The 18,342-nt window shown below is 47.0% G+C and overlaps 1 protein-coding gene across 7 annotated transcripts in view; it reads left to right on the forward strand.

Annotated features, from left to right (window-relative positions):
• The window catches only part of LOC119382547 (zinc finger CCCH domain-containing protein 11B), a 59,932-nt gene that overhangs the window by 38,740 nt on the left and 2,850 nt on the right, over window positions 1-18,342 (forward strand). For 4 of the 7 annotated variants that reach the window (XM_037650289.2, XM_037650290.2, XM_049412233.1 and 1 more), the window contains exons 7-13: window positions 9,577-9,672; window positions 12,361-12,453; window positions 13,969-14,088; window positions 15,634-15,693; window positions 15,844-15,900; window positions 16,745-16,843; window positions 18,224-18,269. In XM_037650289.2, coding sequence (XP_037506217.1) covers window positions 9,577-9,672; window positions 12,361-12,453; window positions 13,969-14,088; window positions 15,634-15,693; window positions 15,844-15,900; window positions 16,745-16,843; window positions 18,224-18,269 — 571 coding nt within the window. Of the gene's footprint in view, window positions 1-9,576; window positions 9,673-12,360; window positions 12,454-13,968; window positions 14,089-15,633; window positions 15,694-15,843; window positions 15,901-16,744; window positions 16,844-16,930; window positions 17,011-18,223; window positions 18,270-18,342 lie in introns of those variants that run through there. The other 3 variants (XM_037650294.2, XM_049412234.1, XM_037650293.2) reach the window with 3 other exon arrangements.

Here is an 18,342-nt window from a genome sequence, read left to right on the forward strand (position 1 = left end):
TTTTTTTTTTTTTTCCGAAAAGCAGGTCGCAGTTGAGTTTTTTTAGGGTATGTTGGTGCATGTTGAAGTACATGGTCAGGACCAGAATAAATGTATGCGGTGAAGCATTTGCTTGATGCGGCATTACTGAATGTTGAAATGTGGATGTTGTTGGCATAAATGATTGTTTGTTGGTCTAGAAATGTACCAGTAACCTGGAATCTTTATGGAAGAAACAGACACATGCACCTCTGCATGGCAAAAGGCCTGGTTATGGCGACATTGAACAACTGTTTCTTTGATGCCAGAATATGGGTGTAATCATTGCGAGCACTTGGAAAGTGTGGTGCACTCACACGCATGTATTGTAGCGGCGCCTTGTCACATGGCCCGTGGCTGTAAACATGGCAACGAGGCTGCGGCCAACATGCAATTCATGTAAAGTTTTATCAGTGGCGCACCGAACGCAGCGTCACTTGGAATGAAAATCTGGCCTGGTCATGTCTTCACAGCTGCAACGACTCGCCAGTAATCTGAGCCACAAATTTTGTAATGGCCTCAGACAACTGTGCAAAAGATGGCAGGCCAGTAAGCGTGGATAGACTGCATGACCTGTGGCGACATTTTCGCCTCACTGCATTTCCCCAAAACTTGAATTGATTGATTGATTGATTGAGAACCTCATTGCCATCAAGGCCGAGCGGAGGCTCGTTTTTGTGTCTAGCAGCTGAGTGGCACTAGAAGTAGAGCCAAATGCATATCCGGTTACGGTTTTCGTCTTAGTGCCGGGGAAGTTCTGTTCACTATGGCCAGTTGACACTTTCTTTAGCGCTGCAGGCAAGTTGCGTTTCGCCCTTGTAACGTTGTTTACACGCTTCAAAAAACGGGAGTACCGTTACGCCCGATCTGTCCTTTGTATACTTCTTTGCTTCTGTGTGCTGCGTGTGTGTGTGTGTGTGTGTCTGCATGCGCGTAGCGTGTTCGCGTTCTCATGGGATCGGTGTGTACTTATGCGCGCGCGTGTGCACCCCCGCCCAGGGCGCCACCACGCCGTGTTCCAGGGGTTCCTGCGCCATGGCAGCGTCTACCTGGGTCGACCCGGCTGGCACTGAGCGGAGAAGCCCCGCAGCTGCCAGCTATATTGCTTCTCCTCTCGCCTCTTTTTCCCTCCCTCCTCGTACTTCCCTTCTAACGACGCCCTTTATTTTGTCCTTTCCTTTCTCTCACCTGTCCTTTTTTCTCGTCTTCGAATGATACCAGCGAACGAGCGCGTCAGTCTACAGACGCATCGCGCCCTTCTTTCCCTTCTGCTCCCTGCGGTCGACCAGAGAGTGCCGTTACCAGCTGGCGTGGAGTTCCCTGGTGGTCGGTGTGGTCTGCTACGGCCCGGAGCGCCGCGGTCGACTCGAGAACGTCAGCGGCGGCTGCTGTACAGGGACGTCGGCGCACTCGAGACGTTCTTGAGGCGACATGAGCGCGTGCGCCGATTCTGACCTTGTCGCTCGCCGCTGATGCGTTCCCACTTCAGTGGCTGTCGTTCTGCGGCGACTTCGAGCACGAATGCGCGAGTATGGCACGTTTAGCAGGCTCCGTAGCCGACGATTGACTCTGGTGCGCTCAAGCTCCGAGTGGGTGCGCTTAGCCGTTGCCAACTAGTAGGCCCACTGGCTTGCTGATGAGCGAGGCAGTTTCGACAGCTGCGGTGAAGGTAGCTGCTATAGTGGTGCCAGAGCTCCCGCTTCCAAGGGCGCTGCTTGTGACTGACGTCGAGCTCCGGCCAGAGTGCGGGCTTTTGTGTCCGCTCGCTGCGCTCGAAGAAGACCGTCGTGGAGTGGATGCGGTTGAAATGGAAACGCGTTTCCTGTTGTTTCGGCGAGCAGGAGGCTGCTCTGCCAGCTGTGTTTCGCACATTTTTTTTTCTTGTAGAGTTCCTGACGGAACTCCGAGATGCCTGCCTCGTCTGTTCCTTCCTTTCCCTTTTCTGTGCGCGTTTTCTTCTTTCCCCCGGGACAAGTGAGACGGTCCTTGAACCCGCGGTCGTGGTTGTCGAGAATCTCATGCGCGTTCCTTTCGAGCTTTCAACCAACTGTTATCGACAGCAGCTCTGAACGCTCATGCGGGTCAGCATTCCCCCCGACTAAGCGCCTCTACCTAACCCCGGTGGATGATTCTCGATTTTTTTTGTTTGTGTTGCACAGGCTGTTAGTCTTTTGTATGTTTCTCGTTGGGTCTGTTTTCTTTCGCGGTCCCTACCAACGCCCCGGCCCGACGAGCATCCCGAACAAGCGTCCGAGTTCACTGCTCTGTGCCTCCTCTACCTCCCTCTGCCCTCCCTTCTGTGTCACGTGACCCCTCACACGAAAAGACGCTTGCTATATGCTGGACGTCACTAACAGAACTGAAGAGAATGCAAGCTGTTTGTACATAACAATAAAAAAAAATACAAGATCAGACCATGCCCGTAGTTCATGTGATTCCTGCTGTGGTATGGAGCGCACTGGTGATGAAGCCTGCGGCAAGTATATATGATGAACACGACGGATGCCAAAGCGGCAACTGCGTCCGTAGAACTCTTGACGCTGTTTTCTGAAGTACGGCTTGAAAGTTCACACGGTGTAAACGCTCTCTATTGCGCTAACGGGGCTCTAGCATATCTTTGTCTCACTACCATGGTAACATATTGCTTATCATTAGCTGTTCGCTACCGAGTTTCTCCGAACGCTTTCCGGTATGATTGTCAAGCTGCCATTTTTAGGATGCATCGATGCACTATGGGTGCTGAACTGTTACGGATGGCCACTACTGATACTGGAGTGAAGTATGAAACTAAGCACGTTTTCATCGAAACTTAGGTCCGTTTTTCGACGGATGTTCAACGCAGGATGGCGCGCACTTCACCCAATACACAGCCGGTGTAAAGTCGTGGTCTTGAACCAAACAGCGCTCAAGCAACTAGTAAGTTGAGCGCTGTTTAATACACTAATTAGTTGCATTATTATTGTACATCTTAAGCACGTAGGTCATGCACTCGACTCTTCAGCTTGGTGGCACCGCGTGACACATGAATGTGCTTTCGCTGTTCCTTTCAGTTCGCCCTTTGCACGTCCTGTTTGTGCTGTCGTGGTGCCACCCAAAAGAGAAATCCTAGAATCTTCAGATAATTTGTCAATTTTGGTAATATCTGTGGAGAAACGGAGAACTTCCACCCCGGTTACCTTGAGTTAGGGAAATCTGTGTTTACAGCTGTGGCGAATGCAGTGGTGTTCCAGAAAGAAAGTTTCGTTTTTGATCTTGCCGGACATGTTTGAATACTGCCCACATCACTACGATAGACGTCGCCATCAGCTCGTGGCAGCAATCTGCGGCGTCCGGCATCTTTCAGTGAGAAAATCTTACAAGCCATCTCACAAGTCTTCCGCTGTACAGCACATTTGTCAATGTAAAGAACTAATTCAGTGTGCACTCAGCCCAATCCGCTTGTCCTTGTTCACTATAGGGCAACGCTGCAGAAGCCATTTAAGTATGGGTCATTGAATTTTCGTTCCGCGCAAAGTCGTCATTTACAAAGGTGCAGGCTGAAGCAAACGAGGCACAGAAATTGAGTTCGTCGCTGAAATCGCAAAAATTTGGAAGTGCACTCGTATGGTTCATTACAGCAGTGTACTACCCGTCGAACAAAATGCGGCTGGTACATATAGACGTTTTCAAGATTGCGATAGCAGGAGCACGTGGTGTACCCCAAGAAACTTCCGGTCACCTCATTTATTATTCTGCAACACCGAAGCGTAAAGCGTTTTTTTTTTTTTAAGTAAGGGAATACTCTTTTTTTCAGTTTCACATAAAAGAAAGGCGCTTATAGTTAAAGACTAACTCTTTTAGTGTTGTGTGTAGCTTAGAAGATAATTCAAATATTTTGCTAGACACAGGGAGAAGAGTGTTGAAACTCTACGGGCTACTCGCCAAGGCTTTCGTTCCCCGCCAATTCTGCTAGCCTACGCCAGCGCAGGAAACCGGAAGCGGTCCAGGGCCTGTGTTAGTAAACAGTGAAACCCTCTATAGGACTGTAAAGGTGCGCAACCAAGCGGCGGTGGCGGGGGGGGGGGGGGGTGATGCCTTTGATTCAGGCTACTTTGCATTCCAGCTAGCGAAAGACGAGTGCTGTGGTGGTGAACAGCTGGATGGAGTCGAGTGCAGCAAGCTCGGTTGATAATGCTTACCACTGCGTAAAAGGCAAATAGACGTGGCCAATTCGTGAAACTGTAAATATGAATGACGTTAGTGAGAAGAACACATGCTTAGAAGACGAGTAGTCTTTACCCCCTAAAACCCTGCGCACGCCTATGCCCATAATGCAAAACGTGTGACCTAGGACGTCGCCTTGGATACTGGGGGAGGAATACACGTGTTCTGGCTGTCTTCATTAATTATTTATGCTTGACTTTAATAGTTTTTCAGTTGCGCCTTGTCCGTGGTGGCGTAAAAAACGGAGGCTTCTTGTCTGATCACTTGCTTTATAGTGCCTTACACTTTCGCAATGTAGCAGATCCACTTGCATAGGGGTGTGTGCGTCATTGCAGTACATTTAACCTTAATTGAAGGAGGGGGATCACAACGTGGATACACGATAGAACGAATTGGAAGATTGGAACGCACCTATATGTAATACAAAAAGTGTGAGCTAAACACTGGGGTTGGGATACACGAGCACTGGCTGTCTTCATTAATTATTTAGGCCTGACTTAAATAGCTTTTTGTGCGAACTGGCCGTGGTGGCAATGGAAACGGAGGCTTCTTGTCAGATCACTCGTAGTATAGTTTCCCAATGCTGCATATCCATTTGCATAGGGGTATGTTTCTCATTGCAATAGATTAAGCTTCTTTGAAAAAAGGGTATCGCGCTGGGAGACATGCGCGAATCGCATTGGCCGTATTATGTATTCTGAGAACAACCACGTGTGCATCTGTATTATTTTGTCATTCTTATTTTAAATGTAAGCATTGGAATTCAGCGTCGTGATTTCTGCGTTGAAGTCAGTCGTGAATGAATTCTTACGGAATGTTCGCTCTCTACAGCAACTATTATCTGTACCTCCTAAAGTACAGCGAATACACATTGAAGTATTTTGTGTACTTCTTATGTGTATTTTATGAATTCAAATTGTACAGAGCTAATTGGCAGCTCGCTTGCTGTGTTTCCTTGTTTTTCAGTTCGCTGAAATAGCGCGCGCGTGAAATAATGAACGCAGGGGAGAAATGGTTTCTGTCGTCTAAAATCTGCCTTTTTTTCACGATGCCACGGCGCATCCGCCCTTTCCCAAGCGGAAAAGTCGCGAAACGCCTCTTGATCTCGGAGGCTTTTGTTCAGGCCTCCATGATTCAGGCCATACCGATTGTCCCGGCCTCTACCAAAAGGGCAGAGGGCAGCACAGGAAAATCTAAAAGGCAGATTGCACGCCTCCGTAGAGATACCAACATTCAGTGCCCATAATATTTTCTTACTGCTTCGTTTTTGGATTTGGCACATTGTAACGCTCAAACTGCGCACATTCCTCTCTTATTTAGAGAACAGGAGACTGCTTATTTTTACCGATAATAATGAAAGCAAAATGACGCTATAGATAAGTTAACAAAATATATTGCGAGTCCTTTTTCACCAAGCGGATAAAGTGAAGCGCTTGCACATCAAGCTACATCAATTACCATCATTCTTGAGAATGATGGTAATTGTCAGACAGTACATCCCTTGCCACCCGTCACGCACACACACGCGCACAAACACAAAGAAACGCGCATGTTCTGCCGCAACATGCGCGTTTGGGTCCTGCTTTTGTTTCTTGTTTTGTGTGCACCTGCTCGCGTGTGTCTATATAAGCGTCACGTGCATATGAAAAATAAACATTCCAGTTGAAAGTCAGCGCTGTGTGTGTGTTTGCGTGTTCCTTCTCCGTCCGCGTCCAGTCGCGCTGTAGAAACTAAGCATGAACAACCAACTAGCCCGCCAACGCACTTTAGTCAATTTGAATCCAGAGCAACGATTCTGAAGTAAGTTTATTGAAAAAAAAAATACATGTACATTGTTCGCCTAAAAAATTCCTACACAAATTTCGGCCGCCATACACAACCTTTGCGCCACTTTCGCAATTTCAGAATCCTGAGCTCACCTAGCGAAAAAGCGGTACACTTCCTGGTCACAAGTTCTATTCCCCCCCCCCCCCCCCCAAAAAAAAAAGGGCAAGGAAAATGCAATTTGATGTGTACTTCATTGCCCTTTGCTGTAGAAGGAATTTTCAGAAAAAAAATCACAAACATGGCAAACGGCCCAAAATACCTGTAGGTCAGGAATTTATTGCTGTTGACAAGTTAAACTCAGAAGAATGAAACTCTGTAGATATTGACATTAATGCTTGTGCTTTCCTGTGAGGTAATTTGTCGGGTTTTCCCACTCGCCGTTATACTTCAAAATGGTGCTGAAGCACGTGGGATTTACCGAAAACGCCGAAGCTTTAAGTCTGTTTTTTTAACAACGGCTATTTATATTTTATTTTTATTTTTTTGGAAGTCCCAGGACGTTGTTTGCCATTCTGAATGAAAAAAATAAAAATAAGGTGCATTATTTGAGTTCCTAACATGTTACAATGCGTCAAATGTGTTCAACTCAGCCCAGTGGCCGCGCCATTGATCTTGTGCTACAAATAGGATGCAGGTTGCTTCAAAATAATTGTACACAACATATTACGAAGAAGCTGGTAAAAAAGAACAAATGCATGGTGCGGCAAGCCTTGTCTTGCGAAACTTGAATAGACGATGCGTAGTGGTGGCCCCTAGCAGTTGGCGGGCGCTCACATTATACATCTGTGCTGCTTCATTTTGGAAGCGACGTTCAGACGGTGAATGAGGTAAGGAATGTATCACTGTGATAAGTGAAAAGGCCGTTAATCGCCAACAAGATCCATATTATGCAACAAAAACTATGCCGCTAGACAACGTCCTTGACTCCAGCCATAAAGATGAAAAAAAAAGGCGTTTTTTTTTTTTTAAACTATTTTCGGCCTTTGGCGTTTTCGGCAAACCACATACGTTTTAGGAAAGGTGTGTGGCGGCCGAAATTTGTATAGTTTTTTATGCGAACAAAATTTTCAGTAAACTAACTTAAGGATCGTTGTTCTGGGTACCGCACTTGCGCCGAAAGTAAATATAATCAAAATCGGGAATGGTGACCAGCCAAGCGATTTTCTAAGCTGGTGTTATCCACAGCCAGTTTTACACACAGCCAGCGTCGTAAAAGCCCTTCGTCGCCATTTCAACTTAGGCATGCGAGCTCCCATGTGCTGCATGCAAAATGGTACAACGTTACCCGTCGCTTAGTGCATTTCGTTCTGCATAAAGTGGCAGTTTTGGGTTGCGAGTGGTGCGCACCTTGTCTGCTGCGGGTCTGTGAGTCGCCGCGTAAAGTGCGCGAAAATTAGACCAAAGTGACAAACACAAGCGTTCGCGTTTGTCGCTTCCTTTATCCCGTGTTCACGCAGTTTGCGCTGAGATCGTAATATCAGCAAGCCCACCTAAACACACTTGCTCTGTAAGTCGTATTTACCTAGAAGCATGCGCATATACGGGCTGAAATAGACGTGCTCTCACTTGACAGACAATGGAGGAAACAACACAGAAAATCATTGGCTTGTACAGTTGAACCCCTCAATACCGAAATCCCTCAAGGAAAAAATTCTCGCGGCAAGCGAAGAAATCTGGCGTCCCCGGCGAGCGTCCATAGAGTTCAATGCATTTGCCCGCTCTCGACAGCGAAGAGATAATAATAATATTTGGAGTTTAACGTCCCAAAACCACGATATGATTACGAGAGACGCCGTAGTGGAGGGCTCCGGAAATATCGACCACCTATGGGATTCTTTAACGTGCACCTAAATCTAAGTACACGGGCCTCAAACATTTTCGCCTCCATCGAAAATACAGCCGCCTCGGCCGGGATTCGATCCCGCGACCTTTGGGTCAGCAGTCAAGCGCCATAACCACTAGATCACCGTGGCGGGGCAGAGCGAAGAGATTTTAAAAGCGCTCCCGCAATAACGAAAGTTTCAGGTAGTGATTCGCAACATTTTTTTTTTTTTCAACTCATGAGCTTGTTAAGAGCCCAGAAGTTCGAAAATTGCAGCACCACTCATTCGACAAGCATCGGTGCGACTGTTGCATTCGTGCATTCGGCTGGATGATGATGATGGCAACAACACTTCTTTTTTTCCCTGAGAACAGTTTTTTTTTTCTAGCGCCTCTGTTGGCAACTACGTCGGCACATGACGTTTCAAGTGACGTCACCTAGTTAGTTCTCATTAATATTGCGTCTGACACCCATGAAAGTGACGTCATGCCGACAGACATTCTGTAGATTGCCTAACTGCTTGCGGCCGCGCGTCTCTCCGTGTGCACGCCGAGATCTCCCGCGCCTATGCCCGCGCTTTGCTTAAGTGCAGTGGTGTGTGGCCCATAGGCGTGCGCAGGGTTCCCCATCATGGGGGGGGGGGGGGGGGCGAATGTTCATCGTAGTACCCCCCCCCCCTACTAAGTCAGTGTATGAGGCAAACTTTGCGCCCCCCCCCCCCCTTGTGCGCACGCCTATGGTGTGGTCTTTTGGAAAGATGCCGCCTCCTATTAAAAGGCGCAAGTTTTTGACGCTTCAGGAGAAGTCGGATCATCGCCGAAGCTGCGAAAGGCAGAAAAAAGGCGGATACTGCAGAGGAGTTCGACACAGCAAGATCAGCGACTTCTTTAAATAAATTTTGATTGTGCTAAGTAATTGGTCTGCGTTTCTTTATTATTGTCGCGACAACGAAATTCTCACGAGAATGAACAAAAATCGCTTCCCCGGCAATTTCGTTATTAAGGGGTATGACTGTATCAGCGAATTGGGCAATGCGTGTTTTCTCGTCCCATGAACGTCGATCTTAGAGCGAAAGCTTTGCTACGCTGTCTCCCAAGGTCGTTCATCGCGTCGCAATGACCTTGAACTGCCGGAGCGAAAGTGTGGCAAAGGAATGTTGGATCGAATTATCCAAAGTTCGAAGCATGCGTGATTTAGCATACATGACCACCTTTCCGGATATTTTTATGACCGTCGAATTGTGTTCTTAAAGGCACCAAAAGAAGGCAGAGGATCAGGGGAAAACGGAGCCTTCACATTCCTGAAAAAAAAAAAAAAAATCCCAACGTTTCGACAAGTCAACTTGTCGAAACGTTGCCTCCAGTGACATTCCCTGTCGAACGATTTTTTTACATAATTTGAATGTACCCAGATGTCGTGGTTTGCCTTCGTTAACTGAAAGTTCGCACACCTGTACAATGTTAAGACTATTAGTTCTCCATGAAAAGAAAACAGCTCTGAGACATTAGAGAAACTGTTATTTAACATGTTCTGATCTATTTGCTGGACATGTGCCTCTCCGAAAGCCATGGCGAAATTGTGAAAGCGGGGAATTCGTAATTACAGTCGCCTGGAGTTTGATTGCTGCCCATAAATCATTCATCGAGGGAAGTAAAGCAAACGAGTCGTAAAGTATACGTGGCATTTCTTTGACGCGTCTCTTTCAGAGTCTGACAACGAGAGCACCTTCGGAACGCCACAGAAAAGTCGCACTTCGCCTTCGCCCCTCTGCGGACAAACCGGAGACCGAAGTCCGTGTAGAGGTAAGCATCAAGCACATCGCATGCCTCTCCTGCAGGCACGATGTCTGAATAAGATATGTGTTATGGCTATTGTCAGCAAATGGTGCCCCTTCCGGTTAAATGGACACTAAAGTGAGACAGTGAATCGGTTTAGATTGATAAATTGTACTCTGAGAACTCTAATGTCGTTAATTCACCGTCATAGGCTTATTAATTGAGGAGAAATATCAAGGTCACAGTTTCATTTTTAAATCTCGTGCCGAAATCGCCGCACATGACGTCGCAGATTTCAAAGCTTACTTTTCGTATTTTGATGACATTGGCTCGACGAAATTTCCTGAAACCGGAAGTGTTAAGTCCATGGCCCCTTCAGAGGACTATGTACTTCATTTTTACTGTTAAGGAACTACGTAGGACCTGTAAGATGCCATCAAAATATATAACCTCACGGAGTTTGGTGCAGGAATTTCAAGGTGGCGCCACCTATCCCTCGTCGAAACACATCACCGACTCGCGAGGGGCCTGTCGGAACTGTGAGCTTGAGTGGGCTCCCCCGCTTGCTTAGCGCATACTGCAACCTAGCTGCCGATACCTCGATCCAACTCCGCGTAATCTGGTTTGGGTCCCCGGTCACCAAGGGCTCCAGGGAAACGAACAGGCCGATCAGGCCTCCCGCGCACTCTCTTCACGGGCTACCTCCCTGCATTTGCAAGCCTACTCCCAATCAGACAATTTGGCCCTTTCATTCAGACATCTCCGATTACTACAAGGAGGAGCACCGGCGCTATCCGGACCCTTGTAAGAGACTGGATGGCGCTGACGAGCGCCTCCTTTTAAAGCTTTTCACCAACACTGTACTGTGCCCGGCGGTGCTAAAACATTTCAATTCATCCTTTGATGGCGCGTGTCAGTTCTGTGGCGAGGTGGCTGACACCTTCCACATAGTCTGGGCGTGCCAATCAAACCCATCTATCCTCCCCCCCCCCCCCTCCCCTAACCCCAAATCCACGAGAGAGGACTAGGAGGCGGCCCTGCTCGGCTGTCAGGACCTCAAGGCCCAAAAGGCTCTGGTTCAGCGGACGCGGGCGGCGTTGCTTGCCAATGGAACCCTGGAATAGGGGCTCCACCTAGTACTACTGTGAGAGGAGGAGGCCAATACTTCCCCAACCCAATCACCTCTCTGTAACCATTTAATGGTTAATAAATGTTTTGCCCACCACCACCACCCGTATTTTCTTTTTGTGCGTCTTCTCGCGCCAAGCGTGGTGTTTTGGAATTGTGAAAGAGTAATTTACTAATATGAGAAAAATCGTTTTTCTCTGTAGTGTCCCTTTCATATGCATTCACTGGCATTTTGCTATTCCTTTTAATATTGATCTTGTCGTAATCAGATTTCTCGTGTGGTCTGTACGAATATAAACTTGCCACAGCTCTTGCCATCCGGAGTGGGATATGAAAGATCCGCCCTAAAAATCCGATTACTAGTAATCTTAACTACTTGGCAAAGTTTTTTTTAAGCTAGCCGTAATTTATGTGGCCTGTCAGAAGACTATCATCATCATGAACGAGTATGTGCCACACAAATTTGGCAAATCCCACTACTCACCACTGCTCCACTAAAAATGAAGAAGTCAATAATGAGCCCAAGAAATGGCTGTCGTCACGGGCATGTGCCACAAAAATTGGGCAAATCTCACTACTCACCAATGGTTCATTAAGAGAGAGAGAGAGAGAAAAATTGAGAGAAATAGCGGGAATAAAGACAAAAATATAGAAAGATATAGAAAAAGAAACACAGAGAGAGAAAGAGATAGAAAAAAGCAGAGATAAAGAAAGGGTCGTTCTTCGAGAGATGCGAACGCTCGGTTCTGTAGCTTGGACATCCTTGTCGTGACTAACCTAGCTAAAGACTAGCAACAACCTCGAAGCAACCAGATTAGACTTCAGAATCGTCCAGTTTTGCTGTTTCAAGCCTTGCGCGACTTAGTGCAAGCTTCGCCAATTTTTTTCTTTGTTCTTGACGTTTTTTGTCACCAGCTGTAGAAATAGAGAGGAGGTTTTCACTACAACCAGCAGTTCAGCTTATGCGATTTCCATAGTGTAGGATATAAAAAAAAAACATTTCTCCTTTACACTTCTGAAGATGTTATCAAGTTCAAGGGAAGATGGAGGCTTGCAGTGATGAGAAGTCGAAAAACAGCTGTCGCTGGAGGCAACGTTTCGATTAAGGGACATGTGTTCGTCAGGACAGCGACGGCTTTTCCTAGCATCTTTTCATGCGCGCCTGTGTCACTCTCCCCCACCTTGATTCGGGTGAGGAGGAGGAGAAGGTGTGCACGTCGCGACTTCTCATTAACAGACACAAGCGCGCGTTGTCCGCGAGACAAGCGAAAGAAGCAACGCACCGATAAAACCCGAACGCATGCAAACATTTCTCTAATCCTCGCACACGATTATTGGCCTATTTATATCCAATAAATAAGTTACCCTAAATGGCACCACCGCTACACGTCAGATACCCTGTCCGGCGACTAGATATGTTCCAAGTTGAAGCGCGCACATGATACCCCTGTTCGGGCGAAGCTTCGAGCGGGTGGCAATGAATGTTCCACCCGGATGACTTGACAGTGAAATATGGTCGGCGACAATTAGCATTTCCCGAAAATAATTCTGGCCTTTGTCACCACGACACGACGCTTGTCGTTTCAGGTTGCGAAGACCCGCTGCCGTTTCAAGTCAAGACGCTCGCCCAGATTCGACAAGAAAAGGCCATTGCCCACCCCGCGGTTACAAGCACGGAAGGTGAATGCCATTTATAGAAAACGTGCGTCATCATAATCATCATCCCGAGTGTACGCCCACTGCAGGGCAAAGGCCTCTCCCATGTTCCGCCAATCAACCCGGTCCTGTGCTTGCTGCGGCCGCGTTGTCCCCGCAAACTTCTTCCGCCAACCTCACTTTGTGCCTTCCCCTACCACACGCTTGCCTCCTCTTGGAATCCAGCCAGTCACTCTTAATGACCAGCGGTTATCTTGGCTTCTCGAGCTACATGTCCTGGCCATGCCCGTTTATTCCATTTGATTTCGACCAAGATGTCCTTAACTCACATTCGTCCCCTCTGCTCTTTTCTTGTCCCTTAACGTTACACCTATTATCTTCCCTTCCATGGCTCTCTGCGTCGTCCTCAAATTCGCTGTAAGCCTTTGATTGCCGGCACATGCGTATCATCGTAAGAAAAGGGCGAAAGCACGTGTGCATCAGACTGTCGATGTTTTCTTAATCGTGCACCTTTACGGAATTCGATGATATGGTGCAATTCGAGCGATGTCGATAGTAGTGCCCTAAAACTCAGCATTAAAAAAAAGCCCATATTTATGTGACACGCGCAGGGAAGCTTTGGGGAGTGGAAGCGGCCTTTGATATTGGACACGTGTGTCTGTGCACTAAGATGAAAAAAATCCGTAAACGGGGGGTGGGTGCTCGAGCCGACGTTTCGACAAGTGGACTTGTCTTCTTCAAGGCTGGAACTCTTCTTCGGCTCGAGCACCCACCCCCCGTTTACGGATTTTTTCATCGCAAGCTTCCGTCTTCTCCTTCCTGCCGTTTTGTGCACTGAGAGGCCACGCATAACTGGAGCACTGGTCTCGCACGTCGTGAATTTAGACAACAAACCATATATGTCTTTCATGTTCACGCTGCACTGGGAAAACGTATTATGACAAACCTTCAGCTGCTCATCGCGGAATCTGTACTTCTTTATTAAACCTTTATATCTCAGGTACTCAGTATAGTGGGAAATCTGTTTTAAATCGCCATGAATTGCCACCAAGTATAACTACAACACGCGCGGATTGCTCTTTAGACAGAATGTATACATATGTCTGACAACTTCGATTATTTCACAGAAAAGACGTATACTTGGGAGATTTTTTCCCCTGCACTCAGCTGCAAAGGTACTGTTGTACACTGCTTGGGTAGCTTTGGAGAGCAGTCGTATTCTCAAAGTGGCGACAGTGCTGTGTCGATGAAGTCGGGACAAGCAGCGCATTATAGCTTTTTTTTATTTTTTAGTTATTCAGAGATCGACAGCACATTCTTCCGGGTCGTCGCTGCTTCCGCTTAGTTATTCGTAAATCGCGTTTTGCAGTTTAGGTACAAAAGGGGGCAAAAGTGAGCGAACTAATTTTCATTGAAGGTTAAAACATTGGACTGGGTCGCCTTCATGTTTGTTTGAAAGCGCTAGAAGGCAATCTTCGCGTCGTACGCTGACTTTACAACTTATTTATTTGCGTCGTGCGGCGCTGCTACTCATTTCAGAGCTGTACCTTCCGGTCGCTGTTGATTCAGAGCGATTACAAGAGGAAAGGCTGCTCAAGCGCATCTTGGGTGTGGCTGAAGTCTACACTGCTGCCTTGGAGACAGAGAAGAAGTTAAACGGTGAGAAGCGAAAGGCTCTAACCAAGGCTACAGTTCACGTGTTGTGCGTTTACTCGCTAAGTACTGTACGTGGTGGGTCTCGCGATGAATGTGGTATACCAGAATTGCCAGTTCCGCTTATGATAAGCGGATTTGGGCGTCTTTTTTCGCCGACTCGCTTGTACAATTTTCCAGTCGCTTGTGACGTATTTTCGGCTTATTGGCGTTTTTCCTGCAAATGTCGTTGTTCTAGCGCTCATCACGTTCAGCAATATATGCACTTCAGTGACGTCACTGGCACAACCACGTTGGTGCACCAACATGCCGGGAAGCGAACTTTGTGATGCCACGTTAGTGTTATCAGTACATCGCATGCTGGTTCTTTTGCTATTCATGCACAGATGCCCAATAACGTTCCAGCGACGTCGTTATTACACTGAAGCAGGTCAATCGCCGTGTGATTATACTACCTTGACGTCATCTAAGCCACGATGTTGGACCCATGTTGTGCATCCATGACGTCATGTGCAAGCTATCAATAATAATAATCGAGCGCAGTCGAGCGCCATAACCACTAGACCACCGTGGCGGTGCAGCTATCAATAGCGCGTTTGTCGGTGACATTGTGTAGTTGAGTGTTACAATCAAACATACGTTGGGGGAATGAACAAGTGATGTTAATTATGCACTGGCAAGCGTGCATTCAACTGGAGACGTATGTTTGTGCATTTCGTTCGTAGCTGCGCATATTTCGCTGTACAAAATAATTGAAGTTATTTTTCCACCTTCTCTTCGTATTTGAGCGACCTTTTCCTAATGAATAAAAATATTTCCAAGAATGAAAAAAGATTTGCTAAACTACACCCTTTTTTTTGCTTCTTTTGGGACGATTATTTGCTTGCTAACACGTTGCTGAAACTCTGTGTGGGACACCAGCTTTGCATTCAAAGACATTAATTTTTAAGGCGAAAGCCTCAGATGCCTCATCAAACGCGAAAATTGATCGTCGGCGTCCCGCGGCATCGGGGACAACGCGAGTGATGCAGAAAATCATCATCACGTGATGACGTCACCATATGACGTCATCGTGGCGTCAAAGATCGCCGAAATGTGTGACGTAATGATGACGTCATCACATGACATCGTAGCTTGGTCAAAGGTGGGCCAATCGTGGAAGCAGTGCAAAACCATGGGTGAGGTGCCTCCGATCCTGGATGCATTGCAAAAAGCATTTTAGGTGCAGAAAGCTTTCGGAGGGTGGCGGGGCGGGATCACCACGTCGACTGAGAAGACAAAGAAGATGGCTTTCGCCTTCGAGTCATTTTAGGTGAATGCATAGGGACCCTGTCAATTTTATTGGTTACGGCACCGAAATTAAGGAAATTTCATGAGGAGCATCGTGCGGCATGACAGCTATACAGCAGTCGCTCTTTCAACATATACCACGTGTTCTCTTCTGTGCTGTGTTAAACAAGATAAGAGTGTACCGACATTGTGTCCTTGTATGGTATAAAAATCCGCTGACGGCGTCTGAATTTTCTTTTTTTTTTCTTTTTTTTTCTCCAGTTGCAGACGAAGTCGTGGACCTGCGACAGAAGCTCGCCAGAAAGAGAAAGCCAGAAAACGGTGAGTGTATGTAAATTGGCAGTTTGCCACGATTGCGCTTCTCTCTCTTCTGTCGTTCGTTTCTGGCAAGCACGTGTAAACGTAACGGTGTGGCACGTAAGTTTCGTGGAGCGAAATTTCGATTCATATCCTTCTCTTTTGCCCCCTCAGCGGATGACGTCGACAGCGGGAAAGGAAAACTATTGAAGCACGGCGAGGCGACTCCAGGTTAGTTTGATTATTTGTACTTGTAAAAATAAGAACGAAACATGCAATCATTCTTATATAATACTTTGCATTATAAAAGAAAAATATTAACAAAAGTTAGGTGGCTGTTGAAGTGAAATATATTTTTTTATTTATTTAAAGGCCATGGTGCAGCTGCAACAAAACTCTACTTTGGCCAAATAGGTCATAGATGCGTATAGACAGTTTGCGCGTGACGTCACGGAAGCAACTCCGTTCGATATGATTCGCTTCTGCAGCTATTTGATTCGCTCTCAGAAGTCACTATTTGCATACTCCTGCCCAGTTTCTTGTCAACAGCAATGAAAAAGAACGCCGAGAGGTGATGCTCGCACGTTATGTGGTCAGCGGATATGCTGCAAATTCCAGACCATGACGTGTGGTCATGGCGCAGCCGAATCTCGAAGGTGATATTGTGGTTGTAAGCGTTCCAAGTTAAGCATCGTTAAGCATCAGTTCTTAGGTTCGGTATTAAAAGCGTTCTTGTTCGCGAACTCTTCTCCGCGCATATACGAATATTTCACGGGTGAAAGTTTGTACGACGTCTGATACTTGAACTACCAGAACCGGATAGCCTGAACTTGTGCACTGTCTAAAATTTTGTTGCGCTTGGATTTAATCGAACCGGTGTAAACACGTGCGCCAGTTGGTGGTCTACCGCGTGCGATGAAACAACGTGAGGAAGAGACGACAGCTCAAGGGCACGTGTAAATGTCATATGGCAGCTCCGTGTCCACAGTCATTAGCCGTTTCATCGTCATTCATAAATCGCGCGCCTATGTATAGATTTTTGTTTGCATAATCACGCCTCCTTTTCTCTATTCAGTGGCTCCCGTACTCATCGGGCGTCCAGACTTCAAGGAAACGAGCCGTAGGATCGTCATCGGCAAACACTCTACGCGGCCGCGCAGGGCTACACTGTCAGGTACGGGTTCGCGCTTGAAGGAAGTGCACTCTCGCTAAGATCGAGGACAGCGCGAAAACAGCAACTTTTCTTTCTTCTTCTTTTTAGCGGTAACAAGCTTAGGACGACTAGTAAAGTTCGCCTCGCCTTGTTACCCATTGCCGGCCCGTCAATAGACGTAGACAACGGTAGGCATCTCTCTGTGTTACCTTGTGGTCCTTTATACTATAAAGGAGGAGTAAATCTATTCACAGAAGACGGTTAGATTAAACCGTACAATCGTAGCATAATGGGCTCCACAGTGTGAACCTCTCTATAATGCTACGTGTCGGCGTGCGCACGAGGGGGGCAGTGGGGGCCCCTCCTAATCATCTGCGGGGGTCGCCAAGTGTGCCGCATACATTTACTCATTCGGACTTGTCCCGTCATTGCTTAAAGGGGCCGTGACACCCAATTTTCGATCATAATCTGTGTTACGTGGGTGCGTTCACAAATGAGCTGGCGAAATTTTAGCGCATTTGGTCGAGCACTTAAGTTATAATTGAATATTATGATGAAGACGCGAGCCGCCTTAGAGTCGGACAACACTGGCGCACTTGCGAGCCATGACGTAACAAGCAGCTCGCTGTGCGAGCGTCTGCATTCCGGCGGACGATATTGTTCCGTGGTCAGATGCACGTGAAATCAAGATATTTTAGCTTTATTTAGCTTGGCACTGAAATTGAAGGATTTCCAGCAGCTGAAACTTTGGTAGGCTCCGCTCCATGTAGTGCATGACGTCACTCATGCAATGGCAAAATGGCGGTCGCCGGCAGTGGGCGGGGTTTATAGCCAGCGACTTCTAGTGGCTTGTTTTGCACTAAAATATTCTTTTAAAGTCTAGTTTTCATATATGTATAGGCATAATAAACCCTCTGCTTCTATTTTTCGATGAAAACCACAAATTGCTGGGTGACCGTGTCATGGCCCCTTTAAAGCGCAAGGTTATGGCCACACTGGCTTTTGACGACAATGGCGGCCGTGGACTACGAATGTTGCAGTCCAGAAGCAGGTTACTTTCCATTTTCGCGCCCGGAAAGCAGGGGACCGAAGGCAGGCCGTCGTGCGAAGCACGTCATCGTTTAATTTTTAATTTTTGCATCTACTGAGAAGTTCGTTTTCTTTCGAACTCGACCAACAAAGGTGGGCTGTGGTGAGACATTGCACTCACCCCCCTGATGGGGAACTCTGCGCACGCCTATGTGCATCGTATAGTTCTTGGATAACTGCTTGTGGAATACAAGTGGGTGCAAATAGATACAGAGACGTTCTACATAAGCTTCTGCAAGATTTCTAAGAAAATTAAAAAAAAAATGCATCAGTCGAATTTTGAAGCACTAATTTTTATTTCGCCTTGCGCAGTGACCAAGCGTACCGTCTTGGAACAGGAGACCGCCGTCAGTTCGAGGTAAGTCAAGCTGCGCTTTGTATTGTCCTTTGGTAACGATAACAAAAGCTTCCAACTTCAAAAACAGCAACTG

The sequence above is a fragment of the Rhipicephalus sanguineus genome, chromosome 2, assembly GCF_013339695.2.
Source record: "Rhipicephalus sanguineus isolate Rsan-2018 chromosome 2, BIME_Rsan_1.4, whole genome shotgun sequence".
NCBI lineage: Eukaryota > Metazoa > Arthropoda > Arachnida > Ixodida > Ixodidae > Rhipicephalus > Rhipicephalus sanguineus.